Source organism: Penicillium atrosanguineum, assembly GCF_028827265.1.
Source record: "Penicillium atrosanguineum strain IBT 20685 chromosome Unknown utg000001l_segment0_segment0, whole genome shotgun sequence".
NCBI classification, from domain to species: Eukaryota; Fungi; Ascomycota; class Eurotiomycetes; order Eurotiales; family Aspergillaceae; genus Penicillium; species Penicillium atrosanguineum.
In genome coordinates, this window is record NW_026623133.1 from 1,787,539 (window position 1) to 1,799,063 (window position 11,525).

At 35.6% G+C, this 11,525-nt stretch overlaps 2 protein-coding genes across 2 annotated transcripts; one reads left to right on the forward strand and one right to left on the reverse strand.

Moving 5' to 3' along the window:
* Window positions 1-3,471: 3,471 nt before the first annotated feature.
* On the forward strand, window positions 3,472-5,421 carry N7443_000691 (transcriptional regulator family: Zinc finger MIZ-type; the record flags this gene model as incomplete). Its single annotated transcript, XM_056880747.1, has 1 exon — window positions 3,472-5,421. One exon carries the CDS (start codon window positions 3,472-3,474, stop codon window positions 5,419-5,421), a length of 1,950 nt encoding a protein of 649 aa, XP_056745985.1.
* A 4,307-nt stretch (window positions 5,422-9,728) lies between these two features.
* N7443_000692 (Trafficking protein particle complex subunit 6B) lies at window positions 9,729-10,310 on the reverse strand (the record flags this gene model as incomplete). The annotated part of the gene is made up of 1 exon (XM_056880748.1): window positions 9,729-10,310. One exon carries the CDS (start codon window positions 10,308-10,310, stop codon window positions 9,729-9,731), a length of 582 nt encoding a protein of 193 aa, XP_056745986.1.
* Window positions 10,311-11,525: the final 1,215 nt, after the last annotated feature.

Sequence of the window (11,525 nt, forward strand, 5' to 3'; positions counted from 1 at the left end):
GAATTAAATAAGGAGGTACTAATTATTAAAGGTATTATTATATATAAATTTAGCGATATATAATAGTAAAAGCTATATAAATTTAGCTATATTAATAAAATATTCAAGGTAATACTTAAGGGTTTAGTTTATATATTCTATTTAGCTATTGGTTTAGGGCTAAAACGCTATTAATAATTAGAGTTTAATATAGGAGAAAAGTAGAGTTTTAACTAGAATTTATTAATAAATATTAGTCCTCGATCGGATATAATACCCTCTAAGGGGCCAAATTTTAGTTTAACTTAATGAAGAATAGTTCTATAAGTTCTGGGATATTATCTTTAAAATAGGGAAGAAAAGATAATATTTTATAAATCTATCTACGATAACTAAGAAAGACTACGTTAACTATTCTTAATTTAAAGATTATTTTAGGAAGGTCTATAATAAAGTCTATTATTAATTTAACGAAGGGTCAGTAGGGAATTAGTAGATTTTTAAGTTTACTATAGGGTCAGTGTCTTAGAGATATTATTTCTTAGTATATCGCGTATTCTTTAATATATTTATTAATATTTTAGTGAGGTTTACTTATAGTTTAGTTTTAACTAAAACATTTAGCTAAGGGTTTATTATAGTAAAGTTTTAGTAGTATTTATTGTAGATTCTTCGCTATAAAGGTATATAAATAATCTTAAAATACAACTAAATTATCTATATTAATACTTTATTCTTTTAGTCTAGCTAACTTAGTCTAGATTATAATTCTTTATTACTATATCTTTAGGTCTTCCCCCTAAATTCGCTAGATTTCCAATAGTAAATCTATACTTACTTTTACTTTAAAATATATATACTCTCTAAGGCTTATATTATATTTAAATAATACTAAAGGATATTATAGTTATAATTTAAATTATCCTAGATAGCCTAGTTAGTTAATTTTATAATAGTTCCCTTAGTTCCCTTAGTACCTATATTATAGGAGGGATCCTAAGGTAGGTATTCCCCTTAGATAATTCTGCTATCCTAGTCTTAAACTAGGTTTTAAGACTACTTAAGTCTTTCATATAGGAAGCTTAAATAATAGTATTTCGTAGGTTAGATAGTGCCTTTTTAATAGTAAGTCTCGACTATAATAAAGAAATAAATTTAGGATCCTAAGTTTCCTTAGTCCTTTTAAATATTCTTAATAGAGCGTTTATAGAGTTAGTCTTCCCTAAATAGTATTTAATAGTAAAATTATAGGCCATTAAAAATATATACTATCTAGCCTATCTTCTACTAAGTTTAGGCTAATATATAAATACTTATAAATTAGCGTAATTAGGTGTACTATAATTTACCTGTATTTTAGTGAACTTTTAGGACTAGAATATAACTAGATATTGATTATTTTAATTATTAAGTTATAATATTATTCTCACTATTCTATATTTTAATATATTAGGTTCTAATTAGATAGGTCGTTATATATAGTTAAAGTATTAGAGTAGTAGTGAGGTAGATTAAAAGGCGTTGATAAAATAGTGAAACGCGGCTTTTTCTTTATTGGATAATTAGATATTACTAAGTTTTTATATAAGCTAATAAATACTTAAATATTATAGTAGCTCTATAGGATTTGCTATAAATTAACAGTAAAAACCTACTAAGGATCTATTAAAATATTATCCTATAAAATAATATATCTAAGGAATTTAACGCGTTCTTAGTAAGATATATATTTTATAGGCTTCGCGAATAACTCTATATTATATATATACTATAGAACTTACTAGATATAGGTAATATAAGTCCTATAATTTAGTAAGAAAATTAAGAAATTATTAATATAGACGATATAGTTAACTATAGTAAGTATAAAACGCTATCTTTTGTTTATTATTTTTATTTATTTATATTTAATAATAGGTATCCTAAATATTAATTTTACTAATATATTTAGTACCTATTAAGCGATATAAGATCTCTAAAATAAAGGGGTAAAGGGTATTAATTCTTAACTAAAATCTTATTTAGATTAGAGTAATTAATATATAATTAGAGAGAACTATCCCTTTTTAGTATAAAGAGGATTAGTATATTTATAGGGCTTTTAGAGGGTCGAATTCTTTCAATAGAAAGGTTCTTATCTAGATATTCTTATAAGGCTTAAAGCTCTATCTATAATAGAGGGTAATTAGGTCTATATAACGGTGATTTACCTAATTTAAGATTAATAAAGTAATTAGTTAATTTCTAAGATAGAAGTACTTTATATTATTCAAAAAAGAAGATATCCTAAAACTCCTAAAGTTTAATAGGAATTTAATAACCTTCTATTAGCGTTTTATAGATATTATTAGGTTTCTAGATTTCTTCTAATATATTAATTATTATAAAAATATAGACTTAATTATAATAGTCTTTAGTAAATTACTTTAGTATTTAAAGTTTAAATATTAGTACGCGATACTACTAACAGTAATACTTTAGTAAATTATTAATAAAAAAGTTATAAAGTATTATTATTAATAGAATAATAGGGCTTCGTCTAGCGCTAAGTCTCTAATATGTTATAATATAGGGGCGTATAAAAAACTAAGTCCTTTCTTATATATCTATAACTATAATAGGAACTAACTAAACTCCGTAGGTAGGTATCTTTAAGCTATTTATAGCTTTAATTAGGGGTCCTATAAGCTGAGCTTACTCTAGAGTATATCTTTTAACGAACTAGTAATTAATTATATCTACCTTAGTATAACTATTAATATTTATTATTATTTTAATATTGCCTCGGATAGTAATTAGGGTATAAAATTATATAATAGTTTTTACTTAAGAATATTAGATCGTTATTATAGATTTTACTCTAACCCTATATTATTTCCTAATTACTCTATCCATTAAATAAGGGAATTGTTAAATTCACCCCCCCCCTTTACTATTTTCACCCCCCTGCCTGAAAGTTCAGGAATCTAGCTTAAAATGGCCTAGTCTGGCATTATAATGACCGCTTTTCTCACCGCCTTACCCACCGCTTCTAAATCTCCATCTCCAAATATCTCTACCTTAATATATTATCTTCTTCCATACCACCCAGCATGGCATCTCTTAGCCTAGGATTGCTGTTTAACAATGCTTATATCGACGATATTACCGCACCAGGTAGGATTACCCGTCCACGAAGGTGTCTTACTAATGAATATAGATGATTCAGCAGCATCCAGCGACGATGAGGTCCCCCTGAACCCTCCGCCTTCTACATTCCCTCTACCCTCGCTTCAGCCGAAGTACGATACCTCCGAGCTCGCTTTTATCGCTGTGAATACCTTTGCAAAGCCGTACGGTTATGCTTTAACCAGGAAGCGATCGAAGACGACCAAAAAGGGCGTGATGAAGACAGTTCGGCTTGGCTGCGACCGCGGAAGAAGATATATAGGCCATACAAGGGAAGAGAGGATCCGGAAGACTTCAACGCTTGCGAATCAGTGTCCATTCAGTATGTCGGTCCGGCTTGATCTACAGTCCGATACCTGGTATCTCACTGTTGAGGATGAGACACATAACCACCTCCCTTCGCCTGGTATAACTCATCCAGTCCATCGACGGCTTGAGTACGTTCGCAAGGCTATCTGGATCCATGATCTTATTCGACAGGGTATTCACCCTCGCCATATCATCACGACACTCCGAAACGACGACCCTGATTCAACGATACAGCCCCGTGATATCTATAATATTCGAGGGAGGCTTATCAGAGAGTATTTGAATGGTCGTACGCCTATTCAAGCCCTGATGGAAGAGCTTCCGAAAGGAGGGAACTGGATCTTCAAGTACGAGGTCGACGAACAGCATCATATCACCGCCTTGTTCTGTATGCACCGGACCAGCCTCGCGATGCTGAAGCATCATCCCTGGGTTATCTCGATGGACTGCACATACAAGACGAACCGGTTTGGGCTACCAATGCTTGATATTGTTGGCTTTACACCAACCGGTGCGACATTCCACGTGGCCCTAGCATTCATCCAAGACGAGAAGCAAGAGACCTACACGGTTATTCTACGCTGTCTTGCAGAGGCCTACGACTCTCTCGGGCTGGCCTATCCACGTACAATCTTGATAGACAAGGAAAAAGCGCTTATCAATGCTATACGGCAGGTCTTTCGGCTAACAAATATCATGGTCTGTCTGTGGCATATCAACATGAACATCATGAAGAAGGCCAGACCACTACTCGGAGACCAAATCGCTATCGCTCGTAGAGATAATATCTCTACCAGGCCTATGACGAAGGCCCAGATGGATAAAGAGCTTCGTCAGATGGTTGATACAGGATGGAAGAAGATGCTACAGGGCTGGAACCGCATCGTCTATGCTGATTCAGTAAGCGCTTTCCAGACATCCTGGACCTGGTTCCAGGCCCAGTATAGCGACCCTATCTTTTTACCTATCCTACAATACATCGAGGATGAGTGGTTAAACGACTGTCCGGAACAGTTCCTACATATCCACACGGCGCACTATCTCCATCTATATGAGAGTGCCACTTCTAGGACTGAAAGCGCGCATTGGCTTTTAAAGCGCGAGCTACAATCATCAACAAACGACCTTCTTGTCGTCCTACAGTCATTCGAACGCGCCCTGAACCGTCATTATGCTGATATTCAGTATCGAATCGAGACGGAGAGAGCTAAGATACCAACCAAGATCAACCCACTCGTCTCTTTATTGGCGCGGCGCATCTCTCTAAATGTGATACAGTCTGTGGAAGCACTAATAAAACGATATCTTCCTAAGGGAGCAGACGGTAAACCACCTATCCCATCATCCTGTGACTGCAGATCAAAGGAGACCGCGGGATACCCATGTATCCACTTGATCATCCAGTACCAGCAAGAGAACAGAAGCTTCGAGCCCTCAGACTTCCATGAGCAGTGGCATTTGTACGAGCTTGGCAAAGCACCCCCTATTGAACCTCTTCTCTTGATCCAGGACCCTCTGCCTGTTCGACGCCGTGGAAGGCCACCTGGAGCTACCAACCTCATACGGTCTTCCCAGGCGTCGAGCACGCAACAGAGCACACAACAGAGCACACAACAGAGCACACAACAGAGCACACAACAGAGCACACAACAGAGCACACAACAGAGCACACAACAAAGCACACAACAAAGCACACAAGACATAACATTTGACAGGTCCACCCAGCGAGAGCCATCGGCGTTCGAGCCCCAGCGTCGTCCACCACCTCGTCGACGCCCAGGGCGCCCTCCACCATCAGCACATAACCACGGACAAATACAGGGTGGAGATCGGGGTGATATAAGGGGTGGTAGAGGCCGCGGAGGTCGGGGATATCGTGAAGGGCGTGGAGGCGCGGTCGCCTCCACCGCTGGAGATCGGAGGGTCCTGCGTAGTAGTCAGCGTAGTCAGAGAGGTGCTGAGTAATCAGGTTTGACGTATCTGATTGGATAATAGATAGAGATGTACGTAAATGGCGGAAAAAGTGCGTTTAAATGGGACTGGAATCCAGTTATTTAATAAGTAAACCTGAAATAAAGGGTTTTCGGCTGAATAAACTAGACACCTCAAAAAAGAGGCTAGAATCTGCTGGCAGAAAACTGGGGCCTGAACTCTAAGGCAAGGGGGGGTGAAAATAGTAAGGGGGGGGGGTGAATTTAACAATTCCCAATAATAATAGCTTAGACTTAGGCTTAATAAGAATAATTAGGTTTAAGGTGATCTAGGCTATTATAAATATAGTATTAGAGGGTTCTACTCTTTATTCTAGTAGAATAGGTGATTTATTAGGTTTTTATTTAATAAAGGTTACCTCTAACGTAGGGTAAATCGTCGCGATAAGTTAGTCGTGGGACGTTAGATGTCGCTAGGCTAAGAGCGCTTAGAATCGTAGTTCCTATAAGATACCCCTATAGTATCGGAAAAGGTACGTTTTGGCGCCGAAATGGTATTATTAAGACTCCAGTAACGAACTATAGTAGTGACTATTTTATCTTAGGTTTTCGGTAGAGGTAACCCGGAGCTTAGGATATATTTCTTAAGCTATAGCTATAGTTTTACAAATAAGTTAAGGGCGCGATTTTATTCTGATTCGCGGTCGAGATATAGTTCTCTGCTATGTAGATAGGAGTGGAATTCCCGAGGGTCCTAGTCAGGGAGTTAGGACACTTTCTTATTTTAGTCGCGGACGTCAGCCTAGAGGCTAGCAGAGTTTTGGATTAGTTTAGTTCTATTCTATTATACGATTGGTGTTGTCGTGCCTCATCATCTTGTCCCTTACCTAGTCCAACCTATCCTTAACAGTTCTAATCTTTGCTAAAGCCAGATTAAGTAAATATATCTATCTCCCTTTTATATGTTTGTGGGATCACGTGGCACTCACTTCTACATGAGGAGGGTATCTGCAGGTTATCGGGGGGTTTCTCCCTATGTCCCGATGCGGATATTGGATACCTTTATATTGTAGGTCATACCGTAACAAAAGGAGGGGTAAGCTTAACAACTTTCTTTGTTTAATAACTTTCTTATTATTAAAACAAGAGGATAGATTCACCTTATATAGTATTGGTCCAAATTCTAACAGAACCTAACTAAAGAACTTATCTATTATCTCCCTATATAAGGAAATAAAATATTAGGGAAAGCGATTATTAAATATGTTAGATAACTTACCTAACTTAGGACTTAGCAAAATTATATAACAATAGTTAAATTCAATAACCTAGTATATATAAATAAGGCTATTGAACGCGATACGCTATAGAAATAAGAGATCTATATAATATAAATTTTACTGTCTATAATAGCTATATTCCTTCGCGATAAGAAAAGGTAATTTCTATAGATATTATTTACTTAATTAGCGAGGTATTTATTACTATAGTAGCTATAGTACTAGATACTAAACTTAATTTATTACTAATTTATTTATAGATAGAATAGAATATAAAAGAAACTATATTATAACTATAGACAAGGCTATAACGCGATATTAATATTTGTAATTACCTAGAGACTAAAGCTCAGTAAATAGATAATAATGGAGGTATAGATATAAAAGAAAAGTAAATATCTTAAGGTCCCCTTAGAAGCTATATTTAGTAAATAGAAGTATAAGCTATTTATCTAGGGACTATATACTTAACCTCTAGCTATATATTTATAGAAATATTGTAAAGTACTAAAGATATATAAATAAATTACTGTTGGAATTTGAACCAATGCTACATTAGGTGAAGGTATCCTCTTATTCAACATAAGAAGAAGAAGAAGAAGAAGAAGAAGAAAAGAAATGCGAACATGCTTTACCCCTCCAAACCGCTTACCCCTCTTTACCCCACCAGATCGATGACATATCCCTCATCACGCCATCAGCTCTATCACATTTCCTTCCCTGATTCTATTCTGTTTATCTGATATAAAGCATGTGACTTTGACCACTTTCTGTCTATAAATACGCGCGAGACATCAAGTAGAAATGACAGACCTTTCACTCTCTTCAAATATTCTACTATCCCTTTCTATCTGCTTAGAAAGACCTTCTTCTTAGTCCTTTGTTTGAGGATTGTGGATTGTACTCATTTAGAGTGCATAAGCCCTTTGCACTCTATCTTATTCTTTTTCCATCTTTATCCGATCAAGCCTTCCTTGGTCGGGTAGTCAACGGTCTGTGGTGGGGAAGCATCTACAAAAGCGTACCCCGCGCCACGAAAAGCTTCGTGGTATCCGCCTCCCTACACGGCCGACAATTACTAACTAGGAAGTACCGCTACTTATTATCTATATCAATATATTAACACTAATAATACGAAGAGAAGAATTAGAGTAGCGATAATATTCTATTTTAATAGCTAAGAGAAGGCCTTCCTATCTTAAATAAGGACTAATAATACTACTAAGATATATATCGCAGAGCTAAGAGCTATTAATCTAGCTCTTAGGGGACTATAGAGGGAAATATAATACTACTAAAAACTAGAGTGACTATACTAAAGATATTTATAGTACAATTAGTAATTGTCGGTCGTAAAGGGAGGCAAATACCACGAAGCTTTTCGTGGCGCGGGGTACGCTTTTGCTGATGCTTCCCCACCACGGACCGTTGACTATCCGACCAAGGAAGGCTTGATCCGATAAAGATGGAAAAGAATAAGATAGAGTGCAAAGGGCTTATGCACTCTAAATGAGCACAATCCATAATCCTCAAACATCGATCTGGTGGGGTAAAGAGGGGTAAGCGGTTTGGAGGGGTAAATCATGTTCGCATTTCTTTTCTTCTTCTTCTTCTTCTTCTTCTTCTTCTTATGTTGAATAAGAGGATACCTTCACCTAATGTAGCATTGGTCCAAATTCCAACAGTTTAGGGCTTAAAGGCTATTAATAATTAGAGTTTAATATAGGAGATAAAGTATAGTTTAACTAGAATTTACTAGTAAATACTAGTTCTTAGTCGGATATTATACCCTCTACGGGCCTAAATTTTAGTTTAACTTAATTATAAAATAATTTTGCGAGTTCTATAGTATTTATCTTCGAAATAGGGAAGAAAAAGATAGTATTTTATAAATCTATCTATAATAACTAAGATTACGTTAACTATTCTTAATTCGAAGATTATTATAGGAAATCCTATAGTAAAGTCTATTATTAATTTAGCGAAGGGTCAGTAAGGAATTAGTAAGTTTTTAAACTTACTATAGGGTTAGTGCCTTAGAGATATCGCTCCTTAGTATACTACGTATCTCTTAGTCAATTTATATTATTACAAAAGATTATACTTTTATTTCTATTTTTCTTAAAACGGTAGTATATTAATGCTATAAAATAAATTATAATAAATTAATATTATATTAAAATAACATTAATAATATTATAATCTGTAGTATATAAGAGATCACAAAAAAAAATTATAAAGTCTAAAATTTTTAAAATCTTTTATTTATTATATAGGTTTAAAATAATAATTGTTTTATTATATAAAGGCTGAATCTACTTAAAGTTTTAATTAGAAAAGTTAAATTGAAAAATACTAAATTAGTATAAAAATTAAAGCAATTAGTTAGAGTTAATAAGTTTAATAGAAAATTTATTTTAATAGCTCTATAGTTCAATTTTAACTAAAATATCTAGCTAAAGAGTTATTTTAGTAAAGTTTTAGTAGTATTGATTATAGATTCTCCGCTATAAGGATATATAAATAACCTTAAAATATAACTAAATTATGTATATTAATATTTTATTCTTTTAGTCTAAATTATAATTCTTTATTACTATATCTCTAGGTCTTCGCCTTAAATTCACTATATTTCTAATCAATACTTATTTTTAATTTAAAAATATATATACGCTCTAAGGATTATATTATAATTAAATAATACTAGGGAATTTTAAGTAGGTTTTAAGATTAATTAGGTCTTTTATATATAAAACTTAAATAATAGTATTCCGTAGGCTAAATAGTACCTTTTTAATAGTAAGTCTTAACTATAACGAGGAAATAAGTTTAGGATCTAAGGTGTCTTTAGTCCTTCTAAATATTCCTAATAGACTATTTATAGGGGTAGTTTCCCCTAAATAATATTTAATAGTAAAATTAAAAGCTATTAAAAATATATACAGTCAACTCTCGCTAATTGCACACCCTCCCAGGCATGAATTCTGTGTGCATTTAATGAATGTGTGCAGTTCGTGAAAGATGACATAATTATCACGTGGATTATATAATGAAGCTTTTCCTATTTAGGTTTAAATCCCATCTCCATCAATGTCTTCTGTTTCTTCCCATTTACCTCAAGCTTCCTGAATGACTTCGTCAATGCATCAATCAAGGCTATATCCTCTTCCGTGCAGCCCTCTCTTTGTGTAGCATATAGTGATAGATCTGATAGATGTCGCAGAGCCACCGCGTCGGGTAATATGTCTGACTTAGGACCAAATATATATTCCTCATCGGGCTCATCTTCAGTATCCTCACTACCTACAGTAAGAAGGACATCGTCCATATCAGGCTCGGTGGTATCGATATCCTCATCTGAAGGGTTAAGGAATTCCATAAATGGTAAAATTCCTTCCGCATTAGGCTGGGTTTCAAGCTTTTCAACCACCTCATAATAAAGAAGCCTTGATTCAGGATCCCCGGCCGCGGGGGTCTCCTGATTAGTCTGATCTTGTTGACGACGGCCAGGAAGAACAGTACTCTTAATAAAGCACTTCTGAATAGTCTCATCCTTAACCTTATCTCTCCAAGCCTGACCTAACCACCGTAGTGCGTAGTTTAGACTCATTCGTTCGCGTGGATCAATACCCCTGTCAAGCATAATAATCATCCATCTTAACCAGCTTTTGCGATAATAATGCTTTAGGTTTTGGATGATACCCTGATCAAGGGGTTGGAATAGAGATGTAGCGTTCGCAGGAAGGAAGATAACGCTTATATTAGATGGTGGTGGCGCTTTCTTCAGTGCTACAAGATGTGCACTGAAATTATCCAGCAATAGAAGAACACGCCTTTGCCTACCTATTCTTAGGTAGAAATTGCGTATCCATTCTTCCATGATATCATGACGCATCCAGGCCTTCTTATTATAGCGCCACACGCATCTAAAAGGCGTCAAATCCACCCCTCGTAAGGCGTGCGGTGTCTTTGCAGTCCCAATTACCCAGAGTGGTAATTTGTCCGAACCCGTTGCATTTGATGTAATAGCAATAGAGATCCTTGTCTTATCTCTTTTTTGACCGGAGCGACCCTCAGATGAAAGCCCACCATTAGGCATACGACGCCAGTAAAGACCAGTTTCATCCATATTATAGATATCATCTGGTTTGTAGGTATCGCAGATAGCCTGAATTGCTTCCATCTCATGGTAGATAGACTCAGGCACTGACGCAGCTTCACCATGATAGGTATGCCATTTAATTGAATGTCGACGTTTAAACCCAATTAACCAACCATCACTGAATAAAGGCATAGTCTGATCTTTATAAACTGGTATTTTCTTCCAATATTCTACAGCTTTGAGACGAATTAAGGGCCCAGTCATAGGAAACCCCTGTTCTGTATGACGACGCTGCCATTCAAATAAGGCTTCATCTAATAGTGGCCAGTGTGCAGTAGACTTCCTCGCTTTAGTCCTAGCTTCGCCGTAGTCTAGGTAATCATATTGAGATGAAAGAATGCGAGAGACCGTGGCACGATCAATTATCAGGCCGAATTTATCACTGAACCAGGCTACACAGGCCTTTTGAGTAGGCTTTGGGTGTGTATTAGATACAAAGACACGCAGTGCTTTCCTCTGGATATCGGTTACACAGGTGTTTCGTCGTCTTGGATAGGGTATCTTCGCTGAAAGCCTAACAGTAGTGCGGACGACGGAGGTTTGTGGAAGGTCAGGTGATGTGGAATCCTGCATCGTGATTGGTCGATTATGCTGAGTAAGCGCCGGAGAAGAAGAAAAAAGTGTGCAATTAACAAAGTGTGCACACATGAGGGCTTATATATGTGAAAGTGGAGTAAAAAGTGGGGCAAATCCCTC